Below are 27,001 nucleotides of genomic sequence, written 5' to 3' on the forward strand. Positions count from 1 at the left end.
CAGCGGCATCTCTTCTTCCACCTGAGACTTGCCAGGGCTGGAGTTCTCTACCCATGCTGCCTCTAAATAGTTTGTGGTGTTACACAATTTAACCTCCCCAAACCTCAATTCCATCACTGTTAGCATTTTCCAAACATGGGGTCCAAGGAATGTTAATCTCATGAAAATAAGTTCTGTGGTCAAATTTTTAAGTCAGATACACACAATTTCTCCCTTTTAGAACACTCACAATATACATAAGTGTCAGTAAAGACATTGAGAAGTCCTGAAGAAAATTTGCTTAACTTTGTATCGATCTTAGTTACCCTCAGAATCCCTTTACTGACTAACATCTATTAGTATCATGTGGGCTGCATTGTAGAAAACACCCATCCAGATATTCCAGGTATCCTCTAGCCCAGTGGTTCTCAACTTTCCTAATGCTGTGGCCCTTTAATACAGTTCTTATGGGTTGTGACCCAAAGGCTGAGAACCGTTCTCTAGCCCTGATATTGATGAAATACAGGAAGAATAATGCAGAGTCTTTTGACACAGGTGCAGCGGATAAAGAGAGGATTGTGTTTCCTGGTGTTGACAAGTCACCTGTTCATGTTTACTGGCCCCTTGAAGAATATGATTCCCTTGTTCTAAGGTAAGACTTAATTTAAGAAAAGTGGTAATGATGCTATTGCAGAATCTTGGTGCCCACCTACCGTACAAAAGTAGAACTTATCAAGAATGATAAATTACTTTCAATACAGGTTAGTTTTCTTTTCCATCATGACTTATTTTTCCCCATAGCAAATGCTTTTGCCATTATTTACTAGAACAGTTCTGCCCAACTTTAATAGAATCCCTGGCCTTTACCCACTTCCTTGTCCAGAATGAGGTCAACTTGCAGGTAGAGTGTCAGTCCTCAGGTTAAAAAGCTGCTCTTCCAGGAAGGCACCCCCAAGGCCATATTGTTCTTCATGTAGACTGATTTCTTCAGGTGACAAGTGGCTTCCTCCAAGAACAAAGTCTGCAAATCTAATCAGGGGGTTGGTGGGGGGGGGGGTTTAAATAAAATTAATGTTTTTTTCTTTTTATTTTTTCTGAGACCAAGCCTCAAGCTGTCCCCCTGGGTAGAGTGCTGTGGCATCACAGCTCACAGCAACCTCCAACTCCTGGGCTCAAGCGAGTCTCCTGCCTCAGCCGCCCAAGTAACTGGGACCAGAGAAGCCTGCCGCAATGCCTGGCTATTTTTTGGTTGCAGCCATCATTGTTGTTTGGTGGGCCTGGGCTGGATTCGAAACCGCCACCTTAGGTGTATATGGCTAGAGCCTTAGCCACTTGAGCCACAGGCACCAAGCCAATAAAATTAATGTCATCACAGAAGAGTTTATTTGGAAGATAACATGTTCCCTTGCTACTTATTCCCTTTAATTAAATATGACTTTGTTTCAATAACGAATGGCATTTACACAGTGGGTGTAAAACTGGAACTAGCTTATGTGATCTTTCTAGAGACAACTATTCAGGGAAAAGGGTAGAGAAGTAGGCAGATTTATAAGTACCAAGTACAGCCAAGTGTACCCACTCCTGCTTTCTACTTCCCTTTCTTTTCTATTTTTATTAGTTTAGATTTATTATTTATTTATTATTTTAGTGTCAAATGCTTTCCCTCTTCCCTCTTACAAGTTGCAGGCACTCTTATTTGGGTAAAACTATAAGGAAGAGATAGCAGTAGGGAAAGACATGTTTCTCTCGGTGAACTTTAATTATTTTTCATATCAGTACAATGAGAACCATGTCGCACATCCCCTTCCACCTTTCCCCTTCCCAAATGGAAGTAATCATTATGGCCTTCCCTATAAACATTCGGTCAGTATCTATTCAGACATTAGCGGTTCCACTGTGCAAAGTCACAGCACTAAAGAAAAAGAACCTCTGACCACTTCCACATCATCAGTTATCCAGGTAAGCAGTCTATTTCTAAGCTGAAGTGCCTGCACCAAACCATCATGCTGTTCCCAAATCAGTCTAGCCCCAGCTGTGGTCTGAGTAGCTGAGTAAGACGTACTTTTTAGGCGTCTGGAGTCTGGAGATGGCCAGCCACCATGGGAAGTCGGGTCTGCGGCAGGCTTGGCGCAGTTCCTCCAAAGCACTGGTAGTTTCAGCATCAGTTTGTTCCCTGTACTCCTCTTCAGTAAGGTAAGTAACCACCAGCTTTTGTGATGTCAACTGCTGCTTCATTTTCCTAAAACATGTGGCATTTGGTTGCTACATTCCTGCCCAATTCAATCCTTAAGATTTATAAAAATACGTATCTTAGACAGTAATACTTGATGTCCTTTATATTATATCTATACTTTTTCTTTATCATAACTGAGGTATAGAGAACATAACGGAGGGGGGCAAGGGACGACCTAGGACATTTCCCCCACTTCCTGGACTATTGTAAATAATGCCCTAAAGCATTTGAGAATCAACTTCTGACAGAGATGTTAAATGCATTTTTCGTCTTCAGAGATTTCTAATCACACAATCAGACAATTAAAAGTTTGGCTTCTTTATTCTTGGCCTGCTGATTTTCTTGGGCACTAACAGAAACAAGCTTTACAGATGTCCTTATATGGAGACCCAGGAAAACACTCACCACTTACCCTCTAGAAGCTGGGAGGATTTGTGGGGTATCACTTCCACCTAGTGGTAGTGATTCTGACTAATCCTAGAGAGAAAGAGTAAATACAGCAGAGAATTCTTTTATGCACAGTAATTTGTAATAATTCTTCCTTTGCTTTTTGCTGAGGGGCTCATGATTGCAATTTTTTTCCTCAGGCAGGAAAGTTCTAAATCTCATAAAATGCAGGAATCTAAAAATCTCACGAAAATAGTAATGATGATAAGGTTTTATTAATAAAAACATTTGTTTTATTTTTCAATGAGTTGTTTTAAATGTTTGGGATTAAATTTAATTTAACCAGAGATTTCCAAATGAGCATCAGAGTTCCAGGTTTTAAAAACATGCATTTTCTTAAGAGTTGAGACCTAAAAAAACTATTATCTTGACCAGGTGTGGTGATTCTTGACTGCAATTCTAGGACTCTGGAGGCCAAGGCAGGAGGTCCTTTAAGCTTAGGAGTTTGAGAACAGCCAGCAAGAGTGAGACCCCCATCTCTTCCAAAAATAGAAAAACTATCTAGGTGTTATGGCAGGTGCCTGTAGTCCCAGCTCCCAGCTACTCAGAAGGCTGAAGCAAAAGGATTAAATGAATCCAGGAGTTTGAGGTTGCTATGAGCAAGGCTGAGGCCATGTTACTCTAGCCTGGGGCAAGAGAGTGAGAGTCTTTGTAAAAAAAAAAAAAATCTATCTTTTTACAATCTTATGGTTGACAAGCTATTCAAGGAACTACTGACGTTATTCCCTTCTCCTTTTCTGTGAACCTAGTTATGGATTTCTCTAGAGGAAAAACCCTGGACTCTGAATCAGAAGACTTGGACATGGTTCTGGCTCAGAGAATTACTCACTATGTGATCTTGGGAAATTCCTTAATGGTTGTAGTATAGTATCTGCCTCATGAGGTCATTGTACAGATTAAAAGACATGTTTTATGTAAGGTGCTTAGCACTGCGAGTGACCTACAGTAAGTGTTCAATGAGGATACTCAAAAGAGTAGCTACCATATATTATGTATATTATTCAGATATGCATAAACTGCTCTTTACAAAGTAGAAAGTACTATACAAAATCAAGGTATTAGTTCTCTAATTTATAATTTAACCTACACTTTCCTGTTTTACTTCCTAGTTCTTCATTTAACTATTCAGTAGTAAAAAGTTGAGGCAGCTATGGCATGTTTTGATTATTGCAGAACACACAGCAAGTACAGAGAAGAACCATTGTGCAGAACACACTTTGCTCTTGACAGAGAAGGAGGAGGAATTCTATGCTGGGCTCCTGCAGCCACAGCCTGGCAAAGGGCCAGGGGCCTGGAGGCTGCAGAGTGGCAGCCCCCTCCTGACAGACAGACTTCAGGCAATCCCGGTCACTGTCTGCCTCAGGCAAGGGGCACAAAGAGAGAACCAGCCAATGCCAACCCCCCTGACTCTGCCCTGCCTTCCAGCCTCAGTGCAGCTGCCCTGTCCTGTCCCTGGTGTGTTTTAAACACATACATAGGCACCAGATCCATAAGCCACCAGTCACCAGAGTCCTTTCTCACTGACAACTTTACACCTCATTTATTCTCTCCCTCTTTCAGCCCTGGTCTCATGCTCTACCCTAAGCTCTCATCATCTTTCACCTGAACCACCGTAATGTCTGATGACTGATCTCCTGCCCTTATATCCACCCTCTGCCAGAAGACAGATGGAACATGACTCAGTAGCTAAGGAGTGTTTATGGTATCTGGTTTGATTTTTGGTTTTTGCATGTATTTTTATTTTAATTAGATTAGCTGCCAACATTTTAAAATCCTAAGAGTTCACATACCAATCCTAATTCCCATTTCTACTTTTTCTAGAAAACCAGCAGATCTGGCAATGCAGGACTCATATTCCCACATGGCAACCTCAGCCCAAGCTAACTGGTCACTGTCCTTCTTCCATGAAGCTGTAGTGCAGCCCTCCCCAGCACACCCACTCCTCCACTGGATGTCACTTACCAAGTATCTGCCTGGGCCCAAGCGTCTGGATTGACAACTCCTATCTAGGCAGCAGTCACACAGTACTAACTATAAACCCCCACTGTGTGCAGGAGCATACAAAAGTCCTTTGTGTGACCTGCCATGCCTCTACCATGTGGCTTATGCCCACTTCGACTGCTGTATCAAGCACTGCCTACCTCATGATGGTACCACATGAGGCTTTCTCTCTGTCAGAAAGGCCCTCCACAATTATACATGGGGTTATTTTCATTCGTTCTTTAAGATGCTGCCAAGTAACCAATTTTCTAGGCATGTGTTCCTGAGCTTCTTCTGTATTTCCTCAGTCTTTGGGCAAGCCTCCCTATGTCTCAGCGAGTATACCTCAAGGACAATGACCATCTCTATCTGTGCATCTTATGTGAAAACAAGTGCTCAGACTCAGGTCACCTGACCTACCTTTCGTACTTCAAAGGGCTTAAGATTTCTTTTCTTTTTTTTTGCAGTTTTTGGCTGGAGATGGGTTTGAACCCGCCACCTCTGGCATATGGGGCTGGTGCCCTACTCCTTTGAGACACAGGCACCACCCTATTTTTTTTTTTTTTGAGAGTCTCATTATGCTGCCCTCCATAGAATGCTGTGGCATCACAGCTCACAGCAACCTCAAAATCTTGGGCTTAAGTGATTCTCTTGCCTCAGCCTCCCAAGTAGCTGGGACTACAGAAGCCTGCCATTTTGTGTGTGTGTGTGTCCTGGCTATTTTTTTGTTGTTGTTGCAGTTGTCATTGTTAGTTAGCTGGCCCAGACTGGTTTTGGACTCACCAGCCTCAGTGTATGTGGCCGACACTGTAACCCCCGTGTTTTGGGGTGCCAAGCCGGCTTAAGATTTCTTAAGGTTTAACTTAAAACCTAAGAGAAAAGAGGGTCCTAAGTATAAATAAAACTTTTAAATCATTTATGATTGATTTCTGTTTGCTCTTATCTCACAAGCATTAATGCCACTAACACAGTTTTTGGCTCAAATGAAAGAAATTTTAGGCAACTCACACAGAGCCCAAGTAATTTTGCCACTGATTTTAGTAAATTCTGGGTGAGCCTAGGAATGGAGATGGAATCAGATGCTTGGAGCTCTCTATCTTTCCTCTTTTTCAGAGGGAAATCTCCAAATTAAAAGAAATTATGAGATTAAATATGATGTATCCACAAATTTCCCCCAAACAATAAATAACACCACAGATCAAAACATCAAGTTTACTAGATAAAAAATGATGCGTACCTCATCACATAACTGAATGCCTTCAGTGGGTAGCGCAGGCTCCAGGAGGACACGAGGAGGATCACGGCCGTGTAGGCGAAGGGAGGCACGGCCACACCAGCATAGACCAGGAGCAGGGAGAGGAGCCGCAGGGTCCACATCAGAAGACACCTGCTTCTGGCATCCACAAGGGGCCCGTGTTTGTAACAGGCATAAAAGCTGAAAAACCCAACTACCAGAACATAGCCTGCAAGAGTAGAAAAGGTGGAATAACGTAAATCCAAACTAGAAAAATCATGTGAAAACCCTGGCAGAGTCTTGATGTGGGGTAAAAACATATTAGAAAACCTTAATTTTTGATCTTTTCCCAGTGAAGTAAGGTTGAGAAATGCACATAGGGCCATTGAGAAATTAGGCATATCAGATGAGGTAGCAATCCTGGATATATTAATATAATAATTATTTCTGTGACGTACTAGCATGTCTGTTTTCAGTCCAGTGTCTTGGCTGAGCAAATGTTATCATGGTTGCTTTGGTCACCAATAAGCACAGCTGTAAGTCACAGTCTGCTACAAACTCTATTTTTTCAATTTTTATCTTCTAGTCATAAAAGGGAAACGTAATTTTATAGGGGAGGGATCAGGAAGTCACCCTCTGAGTCCAGTATTCAGTCTCATCATTACTAAGGGCAGGACTATACAATATTCTATTTCCAGTTGTGATCCTAGGTGAAACACACATTGCCTCTTATGTATTCCACCAAACGTGTTTAATTTGTACTTAATTAAGCCTTGAGACCTAATTTCTAGTTTATAGGAAACTTTGAGGAGTGAGGAACATGTTAAATTATACCACAAAGGAGCCGTCAGATTAATTTCAGAAAGTGGACATTTGATGGGACAATAAGCTTGATCTCTTCAGTGTATCACTGTGACGAAAAATGGAATTGTTGTGGATTAAAAGAGATTAACAGGACAAAACAGATGAAAAACGTGGTTCTTGACCAGATCCTAGTTTATGCATGCCATCAACAATGACTGGGAAATTTTACAATAGGCTGCATAATAGGTAATTTTATGTACTCATTACTTTTTTTAGACTTAACTGGTTATATAGAAAAATGCTCTTGTTTTTCAGAGATGAATAGTAAAGCAGTTAGAGAAGCATACCATTATATCTGTAATTTACTTTAAAAATACTTTAGTATAAAAAAATTGAGCTAAAAACATACAATTATCAAGTAAAACAAAAAAAATTGCTTTTGTTTGGGGGGAGGTGGATTTACATGAAATATATTGTGCTAACAGTAAGATTCAATTCCTTCATTCTTCATTATTTCTTTTTTTTGAGACAGAGCCTCAAGCTGTCCCCCTGGGTAGAGTGCTGTGGCATTATAGCTCACAGCAACCTCCAACTCCTGGGCTCAAGCGAGTCTCCTGCCTCAGCCTCCCAAGTAGCTGGGACCACAGGCACCCGCCACAGCACCCGGCTATTTTTTGGTTGCAGCCATCATTGTTGTTTGGCGGGCCTGGGCTGGATTCGAACCCACCACCTTAGGTGTATGTGGCCGGCACCTTAGCCGCTTGAGCCACAGGCACTGAGCCGTCATTATTTCTTAAAACAAACAGTAAGAATATTTTTATAACACTAAACAAGAAAATGAACAGTTTCTTAGATTCTCTGTTTCTAAAGTGCCAAATTTTCATTAGTCATTTACATTTAGGATTTATTATCTTTCCTACTGAATGCATTAACAGAAAGAAAGAGACACATTTTAGAGAAACTTTTGCATTTACAAGTTAGTTGTGGTTAGAGTTAACCACAATTCAGGAGCACGTGCAGTCAAAAGGGACAAATACTTTTCTTTGGTTCTTTTGATCATTAATAAAGAAAACTAAGAGGGATTTCATAGTGAAATCATATAAAATGAGATCTAAGTGAACTGAAATCACCAACTATGGGAATAAAATAAACAAAATTTACTTTCAATAGCACCTCTCCTTAGTTCAAAACAAAAAGTTAGACGTAGGAGAGAAACAGCTGTCAATAGAAGACCTCTAGTTGTACTTTTCAGTTTTACCAATAGAACATTTTTTTTCACATTTACCTACCTAATATATATATTCTGTTTTCATACCACAGCCACTTCAGCTCTTCCATCAACTGGCATAAAACATAAACTGAAGCAAACCAACAACCAACCATTAGAGCCCAAAAGGTGCTATACTGTATGTGGAAGAAAATAAATGACATGTTTTTTTGGTTCATTCACTCTTATAAAAAGTAGAAGCAAACAAATAAGCCCTTTGCATTAGAAACTTCTATGTCAAAGTGCATTAAAGTCAGTTTTAGACACTCTCTAGCATCTTCCCAGTCAAGGTCTGGTCCATGAAACAGCAGCATCAGCATCACGTGGGAGCTGACCCTTAGGCCCTCCTGCAGACTGCTGAGTCAGAACCTGCATTTCTACAAGATCCCTGATGGCTTGCATGTGTATTAACGTTGGAGGAACACTGGTTTATAAAGACTACATTTGTCTCAAAATAATGCTGGTGTTGCAAGCTTTTAATCAGAACAATGCCATCATGAATTGGTATTTATTTATCCTCAGCTAAGTTCAGGGTATTATTTTTTTTTCATGTCTATGAAATCATGGTTTCCATGTTTTTAAACTCATTTTCACACAGTTTACTTACCTTTGGAATGTACCTTTTCACCAACAGCAGGACAAAGACTAATGTCATTAGAAGACCTAGCACGGTCCCCGAAGAGTAATAGAAAACAGAGTTTCTGTCAAGGCAAGCAAATAAAAGCCATCTAAGTGTCAAGTAGTACTTTCAGTATGAAAAATGTTTCTATCTGTCGACAGTGGCCATAAAGAACATCAAGAAAGAAAGACAGAGATGGCAGCTCTAATTATATCCTCTACTTTTAAAAAATGACATTCGTACTTGAAATTTACAGTAAACAGTTTGCCACTAACTCAAAACGTCTAAATTACCTTCTATGTAGCAGACACCTGTCTGAGAGCTTTATATGCATTCATGCTGGACTAGGAATAGTTATCCATGTCCAAGATTTACAGAGGAAACGGAGGCACCAAAGAGTTAAAGACCTGCCCAAGTCAGTATCTGCTAACTGGAGGATTCTAGACGAGAGCCCAGCCATCTGAGTCCAGTCTTTACTCTTCATCCTATATATGCATTTTCCACTTTATAAAGCTCATGAATAGCATTAAACACAGTTGATAACACTATAAGAAAAGCTAAAAAATGAACAATGTTAAGAATAGTTGACCAATGTTGGGTACTACCCAGCATCAGCAAGATATTGGAAAGAGACTCCTTTTTCATGACAGAAACTGTAAGAAACAAAATATCAGAATATGTTTATCCAAAAGTCAGATATTTGGGGCGGCACCTGTGGCTCAAAAGAGTAGGGCGCTAGCCCCATATGCAGGAGGTAGCGGGTTCAAACCCAGCCCCGGCCAAAAACTGCAAAAAAAAAAAAAAAATGAAAACTTAAAAAAAAAAAAAAGTCAGATATTTGTTATATTCAGTCTTCTGTATGTGGGCCACAAATGTAGGAGGCAGCCCAAATGGAATAGAGAGCATGGCATTTGGTACCAGAAAACTTGAGTATAAATCTCTGCCCTGACAAGAACTAGTTTTGTCATGATGGATGTTGGTTTTCTCATCTACAAAGTGAGAACAGTAATACAGAGCTCAGATAGTTGGTATAAGGATCTATATATATAAATACATGAAATATGTGAAAGCACTTCATAACATACACAGCAGGCTATGCAAAAAACTGTTAATGTTTCAAAGTCTTTCAAGCACTATTTTCAGATCCATTATTTGCAAAACCCAAAGCAAAACCTACAATTGCACAGGAGTGTAAAAATATTTAGCAATAAAATATAGGTCAAAAAAAGACCTATACCCCTTTTTATTCACAAAGCTAAGAATGTAAAAGTAAAAGTGAATACTTACTGACTCAGGGTCTTTGCATAAAAGAAAAGAAAAATGCCTGTCACAAACACAAGGAAGAGTTTGGGATCCACAACTGGAGTAAAAAAGACATACAAACACACAACATTGTGTCAGTGCAGTGTTGGTGAAAGAAGAAAGTCAATTTATTGAAACATTTCCCCAGAAAAACGGAATCCCAAGAGTATAATAAAAAAAAAGACTTACTATTTCGATGCACACTTATTGTGTAAGTAAATATCTTCCTGATAGGCTCCACAGAGAAGCACACAGTCTCCCCATAAGGATTGATTATTATAGTTATTTCATTAGACTCCTTTGGTGTCCAAAAGTTATGAATCACACATTTGACAAAAGACAGAATGGTTTCTGGATACTGGCAGTTATGCTTTTCTTTTATATATATAATACCAAGCAGGCCTGGACCGATAATGTTCACCTACAAAATAAGAACAAACAAATCCATAAACACAAAAGTAAAAACTTCTTCTAAGCTTCCTAAAAACATAAGCAGAGAAGTAAAGAGAACCCAAGACTGACCGAGTAAAGAACAGAGTTTGGTTCTGAGAGGCTGACCTGACAGATCTGTTTAGGCCAGACACACACTGGACTACAGAAAGACCTTTGAAAGTGCAGGTTTCTTTCAGCCAGAGGTCTGAGGAAAACAAAAAAAAAGTGAAGGTTTCTTCTCCCAAGTTATTTCCTTCTAGCAAGTTACCGTGGCCCAGAGGATGAGATAAGAAGATGAGATGAAGTACAGGCACCTTTATTTTATTGCAGGTCACTTTATTGTGCTTAGCAGATGCTGAGTTTTTTACAGATTAAAGGTCTGGGGCAACCCCACTTACCTAACCCTTGCAGACCAAGCAAGTCTACTGGCACCATTTTTCTTTTTCTTTCTTTCTTTTTAGAGACAGATTCTCACTTTGTTGCACTCAGTAGAGTGCCATGGCATCCTAGCTCACAGCAACCTCCAGCTCTTGGGCTTAGGCGATTCTCTTGTCTCAGCCTCTCAAGCAGCTGGGACTATAGGCACCTGCCAGAATGCCCAGCTATTTTTTCGTTGCAGTTTGGCCGGGGCCGAGTTTGAACCCACCACCCTGGGTGTATGGGGCCAGCACCCTACCCACTGAGCCACAGGCGCAACCCAACTGGCACCATTTTTCTAACAGTATACGCTCACTTTGTGTCTCTGCATCAGCATTTTTTAGAAATGAAGAATTTTTTTTTTTTGAGACAGAGCCTCAAGCTATCCCCCTGGGTAGAGTGCCATGGCATCACAGCTCACAGCAACCTTCAACTCCCGGGCTCAAGCGAGTCTCCTGCCTCAGCCTCCCAAGTAGCTGGGACTACAGGTGCCTGCCACACTACCCGGCCATTTTTTTTTTTTTTTGGTTGCAGCCGTCATTGTTGTTTGGCAGGCCCGGGCTGGGGATTCGAACCCACCACCTTAGGTGTATGTGGCTGGCACCTTAGCCGCTTGAGCCACAGGCGCCGAGTTAGAAATGAAGAATTTTAAAGTTAAAAATACTTCATTATAGTCTACTTTTTTTAGACTATAGTATAGACATAACTTTCATACGCAATGGAAAACTCCAAATTTGGGTGACTTGCTTTATTGCAATATTCACTTTACCGCAGTGGTCTTTAACGAAACCCATAATATCTCCAAAGTAAAACTGCAGTAGATAGCAAACTATCTGGTTATGTGTATAAACATAATAAAAATAGGGTTTATATCTCCACCATTTTCTGCTGTGACTCGGAAAAAGTGCTTCATTTCCCTGGTCAGCTGAGCATATGTAATTTCAGGCTTCACTCACCAGGCCTGCTGAAGAAGGACCAGAGCCCAGCCTCGGGCCCTATTCAAACTGCACAGTAAAGCACTAGCTACAAGCAGACAGTGACAACTGGATAATTCCCCTGCTGGCTTAGTGCATTGCTCCTCTCAGTCCCAGAGTAGGGTGAGGGAGTGACAGCACCAGCTATGAATCACAGGCATGAAGTTTTATCACTCGCCATCAACTCCTTCACTTCTCTTTGACTCTGGTTCCTGGCTGACTAGTGCTATCTCTTCAATGCCGCTTCCTGTAGTTATTCTTGGTGATTTCAATATACACAACCTAAATGCCTTCTAGTACCCTGGCTTTTCAGTTCCTGGAACACCTTTCCTCTTGGGCTCTTTCTTCCTAGTCTACCCACCTTAGCTCATTGCTCCCATGGCCGCACCCTGGACCTTGTTAGTAACAAACTGCAGCCTCTCCATACACTGTGCTTCATGCATCCATCTCATCGGCTGGTCTCCATCTGCTATCTTTCCAGTGTGTACCTTTAGCACTCCAAACTCGCCCAGGATCTTAGCGGCCTTCCCTGCTCCTCACCCAGTCCCTTCTTACCCAGCTAAATCCCATGACTCATCACTATACACCATTCCCTGGCATGTGCCCTTGACTCCTTTGCGTCCTTCATGGTTTGTCACACTCAAAAAATCCGACTCTCCACCTATTCCACGCTTGCATTAGCACCACAAAATGTGCTAGAGAAATGCACAGTGGTTTCTCTTCAAATCCATGACTGAGAACATGAAAAGGGACCTGAAAGCTACAATCACTCATGCCACACATTCCTATCCACTGATTCTTCAATTTTGTTGAATCAACACATGATTTCACAACTTCTCCTCCCCATCCTCATTCTCAGCTATTGTTCCTTCCTACTTCACTGAAAAGGGAAAAAATTGAAGTGAATGTTGACCAGCTCCTCCCCTACACCCAGCTATTTATTAGATCTGCAGACACATGCTCTGTTCCCTGCCCATGAGAAAGAAATTTCTGTCACAGAGGAAATTTACATGCTCCATTAAAGGAAAGGCCTGGACTTGTCCACTGGATCCTATCCACCTGTGCCTACCCAAGGACAACACACCAGCACTTCTTCCCTCCCTACATACATACAACATATTTTTTCCCATTGAAAAAAGAAAAAGAAACACCTTTACATTCCACTGTTCCTTCCAGCTACTGCCCATTTCTTTGCTTTGCATTGCAATAAAAGTGCTTTTAAAAGTTATGTGGGCCTACGGTCTCCAGTTCCTTTCCTCCCATTCTTTCTTTAACTCACTTCTATCAGGCTTTTAGCCCCAGCAGACTGTCCAGACAAGGTCACTGGTGCTTTCGTGTTGCTAAATAGAATGGTCAATTAATCCTCAGTCATCTTACTTGACCTGCTAACAGCATTTGGCACTGCCCTTCTCCTTGTCACACTTTCTCCCCAGGGCCTGCAGATGTCTTCTTCTTTACCCTGACTCCTCTTTCTCCCCTGCTGGCTCCTTCCTTCTTCTTGTCCTCTTAATATGACACTGGCCCAGGCTTAGTCTTGGTCCTCTTCTCCTCTCCATCTAAATTCATATTTATATCCATCTATATAAATATGCCTTACTGCTTACATTTACAAAAAGAAACACAGGAAAGATATATCTGAAACTAATCAGACTAACTGCCTACAAGGATTGGGGAAGAATGAATAGGAGGAAGAAGGGAGAGTGAGACTTCTCTGAGAGTACCACTATGTAGAATTTTGACTTATAAGCCATACTAATGTTGTTATATATTCAAAAATAATAAAAGTAAAATCAAATATAATAGGGGAATGCTCTGAAATGTGAACAAATAAAAATAAACTATAAACTATACTTTCAATGAATAATAAACCTATACGGAAGGGAGGTGGGTAGGAATGAATTAACCTAAGTAACTTTTTTTGTTTTTTAGACAGGGTCTCTCTATGTTGCCCAGGCTAGAGGTCAGTGGCATGATCACAGCTCACTGTAATCTTGAACTCCTGGGTTCAAGCAAGCCTTAGCTTCCTAAGTGCTAGGATTATAGGTGTAGGCCACCACACCCAGCCTAAGTAACTTTTGAGCATTCCATTTAGCCTACGTTCCCTTAGACAAAAGATAAAAAATACTATAAATGAAGACTGAACTGTTAGTAGGTTTGTTTTTTTGCAATGATATTATTTAGCAATTCTGAATCTACTTCCAGCATATTCTTAGATTAGGCGAATAAATAAATATTTTTGAGATAATGGGAACAGGTTTCTTACTATCAGAAAAGGGAGTTACAAATGTGGAAAGTGGAAGACTAGAATGAACCTTGGGTATTAGAGATACCAGAATCCATGTGTTTTAGCAATTGGTGGATACAGATGTGTGAGCCAGTATACATATATGTGTACACACATGACCATGATAGCCCAGTACCAATGAACATACCTAATCACGAATATTCCCCTGAATATGCCATGATTTAAGAGCTGGGTCTAGGAAATCACAAAACGAACCTGGAACATATTGTTTGTTCAAAAGGAAGGTAGTGCTCAAAAACGATACGCACAAGTTAAAAGGACACAGAAGCCAATCTGAAGGGCTCCTACTGGCCAAATCTAAGACAATCGGCATATCAAAACAAATAATGAGTAATGGGTTATAGTCCACTAAATGAACTGGCAGTTCATGAGACTATATGAGTATAAATACATAGGAGGAGGAAAAATTCTTCATTATAGGAAAATGCCAATGAATGTCAAAGAAATAATAGAATTAGAAAATCACCATTTGATAAATATCATTGTGATATCTGATTCAGGCAAGCATTGCTAGTGGATAATAAAAGTAAGAAAGTGGTAAAAGTATGTTGAAGAATAGGATATCCACATAGTCTTAAATTATCTCCTTGAAATATTCATTAAAGATAAGAAAGTAGGGCAGCACCTGTGGCTCAGTGGGTAGGGCGCTGGCCCCATATACCGAGGGTGGCAGGTTTGAACCTGGCCCTGGCCATCTGAAAAACCGCAGTGGCAACTGTAACAAAAAATAGCCGGGTATTGTAGAGGGAATCTGTAATTCCAGCTTCTCAGGAGGCTAAGGCAAGAGAATCGCTTAAGCCCAAGAGCTGGAGGTTTCTGTGAGGTGTGACACTAAGGCACTCTACCAAGGGCGACATAGTAAGACTCTATCTCAAAAAAAAAAAAAAAAGATGAGAAAGTAGTAATTTTCCAGAGGAAGAACTGGACAGATACCCCCTTTACTTGTGATTAAAGTGGGGCATGTTATCAGTAATGGTACAAATCAACGTCACGTGCCTCCTGATACAACGTTCCTACTATTTCCTCGGCCTAGAACCCTGGATGCTCCCTTGGGTAGCTCACTCACTTCACCGAAATCTTTCTCAAATGTTACCTTCTTAAGGAGAACTACTCTGAACACTCTTAAATACAGCAACACTGGCGGCCCCCAGTCCCTTCTGCCCACTTATTTTCCCTTACATTTTCACAATACTTACCAGTTTTATCATTTTTTTCCTTTATTACATTTATTACTTACTATCTCCCACCCCTGAAAAATATAAATATCCACATGGACAGGTGAGGGGGAAAAATGCAGGTTCCCCATTACACAGTGAAGCACTGTGCTGTGCTAGCCCACAGTGCTCAGCAAAGTTGTTGTAAAATAGGAGAAGCAAGGACCAACATGACTGCTACATCCAGGAAAGTTGCCCAGCACTTTCTGAAATGCCTAGGACGTTCCTGTCTGAAATGGCCAGCTTAAACCAGCCCTGACTGCATTAGAGCTGTCTCTCCTATCCTATAGTGCCCTTTAGCTGCGAAATCCCCACCCAGTGAAAAACTGTAATACAATTATCATGGTTGCATGACAGCATGATAGTGGTATTACACCTGTGTGGCATGTTTTTCACCATGAACAAGCAAAATACAGTGTAAAAACCATGTATTACTCATCGGAAAGGGAGAGAAGGCACCACCACAGGGTGGGCAGACGCAGACTTTGCATGCGAGAAAGCTCCTATAGAGTAATTTCCTGTACCACTCAGCACTGTGAACTCTAGGATTTACTCTAATAAACCCACCTAACTCTTCATGCTGGCCTGGTTTGAGTCATTCTTTGATCTTTTGGTTCTCTCGCAGTTTGTGGTGTGGTTTTTCTGTACTGTCCCAGGATTTTACAAAACAACCAGGATCTATTTTGTTTACCACTACAGCCTAGGAGCCTAGAAATAGTTTCTGGCACTTAATAGTTCCTTAATAAATATTTGTTACATGTTGAGTGAAGGAGAGTACTAGGCAATTAAGAGCAATTGCTATCGTGGCCATATTTGGGATCAAAGGTTACTCCAAAATATCTACGCAGAGAGGCTTAGGATAGCAATTTCGGAAAGTAGGAGGGTGGGTGCTGTCCTGAGATGTGTCTAAACAGCAAGTATGCTGTATTCACTTAGATGGCATACTGATTTGGAGTGGTGTGGGAGGGGCTGATGAAGAGTAGGAAGGAATTAATGTCCCTTCTCACACTGCCCTTCCCTTGAAAGCCCAAAGTCAGCTTTCCTACTGATTCACGGCTCTTTGTCACACAAAAGGTACTTTCTATTCTCAAAATGGTACATTTTATTTCCCTTTCCTTTTCTTTTTTTTTTTTTTTAAGAGTTTTACGTTGTCGCCCTTGGTAGAGTGCCGTGGCATCACAGCTCACAGCAACCTCTGACTCTTGGGCTTAGGTGATTCTCTTGCCTCAGCCTCCTGAGTAGCTGGGACTACAGGCACCTGACACAACACCAGCTATATTTTTGTTGCAGTTTGGCCGGGACCAGGTTTGAACCCACCACCCTTGGTACATGGGGCCGGTGCCCTATTCACTGAGCCCCAGGTGCCGCCCTATTTCCCTTTTCTTAAGACACGATTTAAAAGAAGGTCCTTACCTGCACAGTTGACCACATGTATTTCCACTTCACTTGGGTATTTTGATTGTAGCAATAACAGTCTGAATTTGAAGTTTTAATTAAATCCATTTCCGTCAAAACTTTACACCTTGTAACTGAGAGATGGAAAAGGAAATATATTTTCTAAATCTTTACTTGACCAGGATCTTTTTATTCCCAGAGGGAGATAATAGAAGCAGTTGTAACATTCTGTGCATGGTAAGCATGGTGATTATACTGCTTCAGTCTTTGCAACCTCATAGGAGACAGAAGATACTACAGCTCGGTGACATACGGAGGGCACTGTAAGAGCAGAGAACAAGCATTTCTTCAATCTTGTAGTACAGGGCAAGAATTAAGAAGAGATTCCCAGAAAAAATGAAACTGAGTAGAGGACTAAAGCGTACATCAGAGCAATGAAACTGAAGTCAGGAGATGGGAGGCAGCAAGTGCATACAGAATCATGAAGATGAGAGAAATCATGACAGTAGTTCACTTTAGTGATATCTGATTATTCTACTGACGAGGGAACAGATTGGAGTGCAGGATTACACCTGCAGCTGGAGAGGTCAACGGAGGTTACCACTACATTGAGAAATGTGAACTTCATCCTGACAGCAGAACAGTGAAGGATTTTAGGTAAGTATCAGCAGTAGTATCAGTTTAGCAAGAAACTACTGACACTCAAAAGGGTTTGACTGAAAAAGAGTTCAGTAAATATATAGACAGGGTTAAGGCACTAACAACAAGACACTGAAGTTCCCAGCCACCACCAGCAGCAGGAAGCTTTTAATAGCCCTAGTTCTGAAATGGCAAAGGAAGGACCCCATGCTACTGGAGCCACTGAAGTGAAGGAAGGGCTGCCTCATGGGATGCAGTCACTGCCAGAACTTCCGTGGAATGGTGCAGCGAGGGCACCTCAACCTGTCTCTCTCGCCTCCCAGCAGTGCCTTGAACTGACCAAATCTGACAGGAAGACAGAGGGCAAAGAAGCCCAGATGGTGCACTCCACAGAGGTCAGCTTCCAGGCGCTGAGCAGGGGAGAGAAGGGCTGAGCAATGATCTGCAGGAACAAACAGGGAATGACCAGCTCAATAAGGAAGTGACAGGAACACATCTGTATTCTGCAAAGAACAGTATGGAATATTAGACAAGAAGACCAAAGCCAGAAGAATCAAGAAGGAGGCTACTGAAGCAATCTAAGCAAGAACAGGACTAACAGAGGAGGGAGAAAAAATAGATTAATGAGCACTTGGGCAGTGAAATCAGCAGGCTTAGGAGACATGTTTGGTGAAGGACAAGAAGATGATGTCAAGTTTCTGGTTAGTGGGGAGATAGTGAGGCCTTTCACTCAGATGAGAAATACTGGAGAAGAAGCAAGTTTGTGCAGAAAGGGGATGAGTCCAATTTGGACACACTGAGTCTGCACTGGTGGGACTACATGAAGATGGACAGGTCTGCAGCACAGGAGAAACTGGCTGGAGACAAACGTAGATACACAAATATGTGTGTGTGGGCATGTAATAGATAACGTAATTGAGAGAGAAATACAGTGTTACAGAGGGGTGATGTAAATGCCACAAGAAAATTAGGGTTCGTTTTCTTCTGTGGCCACTGCTGTATTTGAATTTGAAATGAAGTGGGATGAAAGTCATAAATTCTTCTGAATGTAAGATGGGGTGTCACTGTCATATCTGTCAAATAGGAAACAGAAATAAGGAACATGTCTGAGTACACACAGAAAGGGGCCTTACACCCAACCCCTGACTCCTCTAACCGAAGTGCAGTCAGCTGTTTCTCCAGAAAAACCTGAAATGAAGCTAGAACAACTGCTATGCCAAAGTCGGGGAAGAATTCAGTAACTAGCACTAACTAGTCAACAATTACACCCATTTAGGGAATGATATTGAATAAGCTCAAGTAGGTCCCTGTCCTGGCTTTTTTTTTTTTTAAGACAGTCTCACGTGCCCCAGGCTAAAGTGCCATGGCCTCAGCCTAGCTCACAGCAATCTCAAACTCCTGGATTCAAGCAGTTCTCCTGCCTCAGCCTCTTGAGCTGTGACTATAGGTGTCTACCACAACATCTAACTAATTTTTTTTATTTTTAGTAGAGATGGGGTCTCACTCTTGCTCAGGCTGATCTCAAACTCCTAAACTCAAGGGATCTCCTGTCTTGGCCTTCCAGAGTGCCAGGATTACAGGCAGTAGCCACCACACCCAGTTCCTTGTCCTGGCCTGAAATATACTTAGCATTAGGTTGATGAAAAGTGAAGACAGGTTTTCGCTACCTCCTGAAACACAACTGAATAAAAGTCAGGATTCTCAAGTGACTATATAAAGCAGGGAAGTTACATGAGGAACTAGAGTATTCCACTGTGACAGTCCAATCATTTCGTCTTTACTCTTTACACTGTGATGTAATGTATATGCTTTTAAATATATCAACAAATTTGCAGAGTTTAAGAACATGAAATGCAAACATAAGAATCCAGGTTAACAGCTAGGTTTCAAAAAGGTATAAGAAGCTCTCTAGAGGTTCTCTGTTAGAACGTGCTGCTGCATGGTCTGTCTGCACGAGAGAGCAAAAGGAAGAGTGCAGAGCCAGCGCTACAAACACATGAAGCAGCCCAGGGCGAGGCACATTCCTGGGGTAGCCAAGGTGGAGATGACTCCTGGCCACGAACAGCACAAGGAAAGGGCAGGCCCTGGGCGTCAAAGGCCTGACAACTGCTGTACAAGACATATGACAGGAAGGCAGAAGAACCAGGAAGAGCCTGATCAACAGAGATGAGAAAACATTAACTGTCCCCAGGTAGGGGCAGGATCTGGTCTCTGGACTTGCCTTCCAGTATCCTATGTTCTGCCTCCGCACAGTCTCCCTGGCGTTCTCTGAGCAGGAACCAAGGCTAGAGGGTAAGAACTTTACAGTAGAGTCTTCAGTGAGAGGAAGGAATTCCCACCGATCCTTGGAAAGTGAGTGCCTTCCGGCGGGGCAGGTAGGAGGATGTCTCAGGGGCACAGCCCCAGCTGCCCCAGACTATTACAAGAACATTTACTCCAGACAGCGCTTTCTTCACTTCACGTGTGCTCAGTGTTTGGCGGGTTTTTCTCAACTACTTCTTCTCCTTCTCTACAACTACTCTCCAAGGGAGCTCCACTACGTCAAGAACTGAAGTAATTTTCATAGAAAAGTAGTGTCTGAGAAAATACACTTGTGGGGCCTGAGATGTACAAATACATGCTACCTTCAAATGAGACTTTTTTCCATTGGGTCCTAAGTCTTAAGTCTGTCTACTAAATCATTTAATACCTGTAGCTCTCAAGAACAAAATGATGCAACTTAAATATGACATTGTAATTTGAACTGAGAAGTAACTCCTGCTCTGTTACCCACGCTACATTCATATTGCACATAGATACCAGTCTTCTGGCTGGTCTTCCTGCTTCCAGAATTGCCCCACAATTTCATCCACTATCTACTCTCCAATCATCATATAGATCTTTTCAGTGCATCAGAGTACGAATTTACCTGCTCGAACCCCTCCAACGACTTCCCATTGTACTATAGTAAAACACCTCCTCCCTTCTGAGGACCTGCATGCCTCTGTGACCTTCCCTCCTCCACCTTCCTTCCCACTGGACTGCACAGCCACACTGACTCTCTTGTCCTCAAGCTGCTGGCACACATCTATCTCAAGTGTCCTCAGTCTGCAATTTCTTCCCCCAGCTCTCGGCAGGGCTTGTGCCTTCCAATAACGTCTCCTCAGGGAGACCTTCTTTGACCCCACTGTCTACACCAGCACACCCCAATCACTTTCACCTGCTTTCTTCGTATTACATATGCACATATATCTGTTAGCTTACACTGTTTCTCCATGAAGTCAATGATGTTGTTTGTTCATTACTGTAACCCCCAGAACTTAAATATTTGCCTTTTGGGTGTGACTTGTAATGTGAGAGGTTCTTTGGGCATGCATGGCCTCACTAGTGAAAGCCCAACCTTTGTAGGAGCCTAGCCAGGGCCAGTCAGCACCAGAAAAGGAAGTGAGCGCCCCTTGAAATCACCTGATGAAACAAGACACCCTCTGCAGTCTGTGGCACTGACAGGGCATCTTCAGAACCCACATAGCAAGAGGCCCAATCCGGAAGGCACAGGCTACACCTTTCCCTTACTCTACCCTATTGTCAATGTACCTTTAACTACGGGGTTGAGTGCTGGAACCCGTGATGTCCCCTGGGCTAGGCACCACCTTCTCACTCCTCACCAGACAGAAGACGGCAGAGGGAAGTAAGAGGTGGCAATAAACTTGTTTCTGTTTGGCTCGTATGTAACACATTAGTGTATTCTGTGTGAGGAACCTCCTAGTTAGAAGAAATTAGAAGAAATAAACTTGTTCTGAATTTCCCCTCAGTTTTCAATCAAATTAAGGGAAGCATGATGCAAAACGTTTCCCTTGGATGCTCCAGTGGCCTCCAGCTTTTGAGGTGAAGCTGATGTGGCGTTTACACAAACAAGGGAAGATATCAACAAGGGGTTAGCATTGCCTGGTGTTCTCTGGCTGGTCTTCCTTCTTATTACCACTCTCCTGAGGGGACTGCATCCCAGTCAACCCACACAAGAATTCCTAAAAAAAAAAAAAAGGTCCTAACTAAGAGCCCAATCACAATAAGCCACAGCCACATAGGCCCGACTCCAAGTGAGTCCATGTGAACCTTCACCCATGGGCTAAATGGAGTAAGCACAAGACAGTGACTTGTGACAAGACTGTTATTGTGGCTGGCCCACTGCCTTCCTAGAGACCAAATCTTTTAATCTTAGATTGATGACAGAGATTCTATCTTTCCTGGGCCTCTTTTCCCTTTACCAATCTTGTAGACATTCCACTGTTCAGTTTCTATCTCCTTATATCCGGCTAAGGGTGAGAAACAGAAAGAGTAGCCAGTTTGATTGCTTATTTGGACTCTTATCACCAGGTAAGCCCTGAAGTGGTTTTATGTAATGATGGGGCCCCTGATTATTCATGCTGGTTAATTCTGCTAGGATGGAACCTCCTGGTAGCAGATGCAGGCAAACCTAAATGTGTTACGGCGACAATCCCCTTATAATACAATCTAGAAAATGAAACGGAATTTCTAGGAACTTATGAAAAAGTTATTTTATTATAATTCATTTGGTCCCAAGGGAATAATATCTCTCTATTGAGAGCCACTGTTTCCACCTGAGACCAAATTATGTCCCCGCCCTGGAGGGTGCTCCATAGCCTAGGGACAGGTGGTCCCCTGGTTACAGACTAGATACATTCCTGAGAAGGTCTTTAGGTAGGATTTGTATATAACTCACATCCCCAATGAACAGCACATATATGGTAACAATAATAATGACGATAGTATAATGGCTCATACGTGGTAATAATACAGGGTAATACTATAATAATAACTCTGCACTGTAAAAAGTCACTGAAACTATTGTGCTCTTTCCTTTAATTCAAATAAGCAGAACATACAAACTTACACAGCAAGTTTAGATAGTAGAAGAAATTTCAAAAAAGAATATTAAAGGTTAACACTCACTGCCGCATCAATGCTAGACTAAAGGAATGTTATGCTTATCTTTATTTTCTGACCAAATCAGTAATAACCTTTCCATTTCAATAATTAGTCTACTATGTTGCTTAGTAATACTTGATGCTTTCATTGGAGCACTGCCTGTCGCATATTCTATTATTCTCACTTTATAATTGTTCTGAAGGTAAAGTGACTAAACCAATAATTTCCCAATGAATGATGAAGCCCGGCCTTTATCTGAAGGGTTAATTAGTTAATTTATTTTTACTTTCATTTCCATTGTAATCATCTTTTTCTTCAATGCAGGCTCCCCCGGACTTGCTGTGGACTTTCACTTTGGAGGCATGGTCACAAGGGTAAACACAGACTCACAAAATTGACAAAAATGATAAGAGGGAAGTGATGCTGTGGGTAGGCAACCCTATAAACAGTGAGGCCAAGTTATTCGGGGAATGCTACTGTGCCAGTGTACTGCTTATACCATGAGGGTTTGTTTAAATACATGGAAGAAACTACTTCCCAAATTATTAAATCATATGTTACCCTTATGGGGAGCCTGTTCATAAGTATGGAAGGATGTAAGTCAGATCATCTGTACCTAGGGACTGCCAGTATTCACTTCTTCAAACCTGATTCTGATCAGAGGAAAGATCTGGAGGGGTAGGCTATCTTAGCTCTGCCTTGTCTCTCAAGCGCTTAGGAGTATGGGTGGTACCAACCCTGAATGCCATCCTTACAACAGTAAGCTGGTTTCTAAGGCCTGGAAGGAGCATCACCTCCCTTAACAGCCTACAGTCCTCATCAGCCTCTCTTGATCCTTTCAATTAATCTGACTTCTGGAAAACAGTATATTTCTAATAGTTATACCCAAACTGCTAAGTATACAAGGCTCTACTTATTTACATTACCAAAAGATTCAAGCAGGTCTCTTTAACGAATGAAATCAATCCCTTAGTTCACTTTAAATACCACCCAATTTACAAACATTCAACTAATCTAATTTTGAGGTTATATATCTTATAAATAAAAAGGGACAGCAGCATATCACCTTGCTGAATTAATAAATTCAATTTAAAATAGTTCTTTTTATATACTTTCGTCACTTAAGAGTTTTCTTAAATAAACTAGTAAGTTTAAAGTTAAAGAGTTTAGTCACATATACAGTAAAATATTCAGTCAAAATTTCAGAAAAGAGCAGGTAGTACTTAAACCTACCATGGAATACACTAAAAATGAAAAGCACGAATATGGGGTGGCACCTATGGCTCAGTGAGTAGGGCACTGGCCCCATATACAGAGGGTGGCGGGTTCGAACCTGGCCCCGGCCAAACTGCAACAACAAAAAAAATAGTCGGGTATTGTGGCAGGTGCCTGTAGTCCCAGCTACTTGGAAGGCTGAGGCAAGAGAATCACCTAAGCCCAGGAGCTGGAGGTTGCTGCAAGCTGTGTCGCCACGGCATTCTACCAAGGGCGACAAAATGAGATTCTGTCTCTAAAAAAGAAGAAAAGCACAAATACTTCTCAAATATTAGATCCTAACCTTAACATAAAAATACTGCACCGTGTTCCTCCTGAAAACTTAACTTTACGTGGACCTAATACAGGAAAAACTATCTCCAGATGAAACTGTAAAAAAATAACAATATAAAACGTATTAAACTACTATAAACTTATTGAACTACATTTTCTCCATTTGACCTACAGCCTCCTTTCTTTGGGGACAACAAAGGGGAGAAAGAAGACTAAGAAAAACAAGAAGCAAGATCCCAACAAACTTTAACTGGTGAAGAGTTCAAATAGACTTAGGATTTTTCTTAGTTTTTTTTTGTAAATTCGTATTTTCAAAGGGGTTAATATGTGGTACCAAAGTTACAAAGGTAACTATCCTATTAACCCCAGTATTTTTTTAACCTGAATATAAATCTCAATGTTTATTCCTCCAAGAACATGGGAATGAAACTGGAATGTAAATGGTGATTGATGGACATTCAAGTTTGATTTCAACTTAAAGCACAGATTCGTCTTCTCCACAGATGAATTTGAAGGCTGTGGTTTCAAATGACCTATTGTTATAGTTTAGGCCTGAACTTCACCTTAGGACTACACATTGAACTTCATCTCAGGACAACATGCAGTTTCTAGGGAACTCATCCACTGTTTGCAAATTACAAGCACTCTTGGCTTTCAGTTTTTCTTCTTCTCAGCCAGACAACTAACTACCCACCCTTCCTGTGTCAACTGCCTCTGACACTTCTCCAAGTAGGGTGACAAAAAGCTGAACTTGCTCTGAATGTTTAATATCCCACGGAAGGGTATGTGTATTTAAAACAAAATTTTAGAGTAGAGAAGGATCTTAAGTATCATGTATTCCAAGTATCACCTTAATTTCACATTAAGAAAGGGCCTTAATTAATGGAAATATAGGCTGTTTCATCTCAGAGTTTATCATAAGACTTTTAGAGCAACAATGGTTCTTAGACCTAATCTAATCCAGAGCTTCCAACAATGGCACCCTGCAGGACCCTGGATGCTTCACGGTCTGCCGTGTAAAGCCTATTTGGAATTGCAATCATTTCTTTCTTTTTTTTTTTTTTTGAATTGCAATCATTTCTACAAGGCCATGAAAGTTGCCATTTTTCTTAGCTGTGGACTAGAATTTTATCACCCAGTGATAAATGCCTCTGACAAGCATTTATGGATATCTTTGATTAACAAAATACAATAGCAAAATATAACCACTAAGATGGTTAACACAAAAACCTGAAAAACAATGGGTTCACTGAGGCAAAAGAAAAAAAAGGAAAATCTGGAAACTATTCAGCAATCAAACATCCTCCTTATACTGTTGAGAAAACTACAGTCCATAAAGACCATGTGCCTGGACCAAGGTTATATCAACAAACAGTAGCAGGATGTAAAGACTGGAGTAGAACGCAAGGTTCTGGGAGTTGGTCTAGGGCTATGTCTAATTTTCTGGCTATTGCCATGCCCAGAAACCCTCTTCCACAGACAGATTTGTTTATTTTTTCACTAGCATACACTTGTTACATTTCTTAGGGCTAGGCCTTTGTTCCTTTATCTGTAAAATAGGTATATAAAAAGGTGGCTTCACCCATAGTATTTCTATGGGTATTAAATATGAAAGATAATGCAGTTATAGCACTTATAACACTGCCTAGCACATAGTAAACACTCAATAAATATGGCAGAATTTGATAACTGCCTATCTCAACATCCGTTCTCTCCTTCATCCTTAGACTAGGAATCCTAAGTTCACTGGAAGGAGGGCCATGTCCAGCTAAAAGGACACACTTGGCAGCCTCCTTCGAAATCAGGGTGGCCAATGCAATAAAAGGAAGTTGGTGGACAGTGCATCCAGGAAAGGTTTTAAAGGATTTTTATGAGGGAGGAAAAAACGAAACAAATATTAAGCTCAAGGTAAATCGGTAGCAGTTCTGGAGTTAGAACTCCAGTTTTCTGACTTCCCTAAGTGACAGGATCTTGAGAACTCTCCATGGATAGCCCATACTATGAGCCACAGTTATCACTTGTTTCCTATGAACCCAGCATTGTGCCCATGTTAAACATCCCAACAGTGCCCGAGGTATCACTATCTGCGCCTCACTTGTGACCAGTCGTGTTACTCACTCGAGGTCACGACAGTCGGGGGAGAGGAATTTCCCTCCGACTCTAAAGCCACAGCTTTTACCTTCTCCATATGGTCTTGAGTCCAAAGGCATAGCTAGAGAAATAGTAAGGTTTTCAACATAAATTGATGCTACTATACGAAAAGCTCTGTATTGAAAGTCTGGAAACGTGGGTCAGTTGTGCCAGTGAGTGAGTGGGGGACCTTGGACAAATCTGAGTTTCAGTCGCTTCTGTAAAAGGAGGGAATCGGGCCAGACTTTGAACTGTGCTGCCGCCTCTAGCTCTAAAATCACAACTTGTCCAGATGCCAGCAGAGGGGGCCAGGGAAGTCCCAGGCGGCTGCAGGCGGGGCGGGGCTGCCCGGGAGCAGGCCGCGCCCTCGGAGTGGCCCAGAGGCCAGGAAGGGGAGCAGGGCCGCCCCCGGTGCCCAGGTTACCTGACAGTGCCGTCAACGCCGCCTCCTCCCCGCGCGTGGTGCCCGCGGACATTCTGGCCAGGGGCGGCAGCCAGAGCAGCAGCCACCACCGCCCCGGGCGAGGCCGCATCCCTCCCGCGGCTTCCCTCCGTGCCCTCCTTGCCGGTGGGCGCCGGTTCCGCAGAAAGGAGCGGATATGGCGCGGGGCCTCCAAGGCGGGGGAGGGGAGGTGAGGCCGGCGCGCGGGAAAGGCGGAGACCCCGCCCCGGGCGGGGAGTGGCCGGCGCCCCGCCCCGCCCCGCCCGCGAAGGAGGCCTCGGCCCCCGCCGCCTGGTCGCGCTCTCGCAGCCCCTCCTGGGCCTCCTGGTCCCCGCTCTCGCCGGGCTTCCGGGGCCTCGTCCCGCCGCTCTTAGCTCAAGGTTAGGGGCCATAGAGAGGAAAGGGGTCGCTCACCTGGGAGTTTTTCTTTAAATGTACCTTATCTGTGACCTGAAGGGTTGAAGGACTGAGTTCTCTGAGCTACAGTGAGTGACAGCACGTTACTGGGAAGGCCCTTCAGCAGCCCCGTTTTGTAGATTAAATAAGTAAATACCAGTTTCTTTAGTTTGCCTTTCTATGTTTTCTTTGGGTGGGGGGAGAGTAACAAGTAGTAACAAACTGAAAATAATTTGGTTACTTGAGTAACCTTGATTTGTATGTTTAAGCTCATAAACATACCACATTTCAGAGTACAAAAGGACTGTAAAATGTTTC

At 42.1% G+C, this 27,001-nt stretch overlaps 1 protein-coding gene across 1 annotated transcript; it reads right to left on the minus strand.

Annotated features, from left to right (window-relative positions):
- Nucleotides 1-842: 842 nt before the first annotated feature.
- Nucleotides 843-26,378, minus strand: NEMP2 (nuclear envelope integral membrane protein 2). Its single transcript, XM_003801834.2, has 9 exons — nt 26,270-26,378; nt 16,621-16,736; nt 10,055-10,286; nt 9,851-9,923; nt 8,552-8,645; nt 7,967-8,081; nt 5,877-6,102; nt 2,042-2,218; nt 843-1,008 (listed from the first exon to the last, which is right to left on the minus strand). The coding sequence occupies exons 1-9, from the start codon at nt 26,376-26,378 to the stop codon at nt 870-872; spliced, it is 1,281 nt and encodes a 426-aa protein (XP_003801882.1). The 3' UTR covers nt 843-869.
- Between the last annotated feature and the right edge of the window lie 623 nt (nt 26,379-27,001).

The sequence above is a fragment of the Otolemur garnettii genome, unplaced genomic scaffold (assembly GCF_000181295.1).
Source record: "Otolemur garnettii isolate 467f Iridium unplaced genomic scaffold, OtoGar3 scaffold00222, whole genome shotgun sequence".
NCBI lineage: Eukaryota > Metazoa > Chordata > Mammalia > Primates > Galagidae > Otolemur > Otolemur garnettii.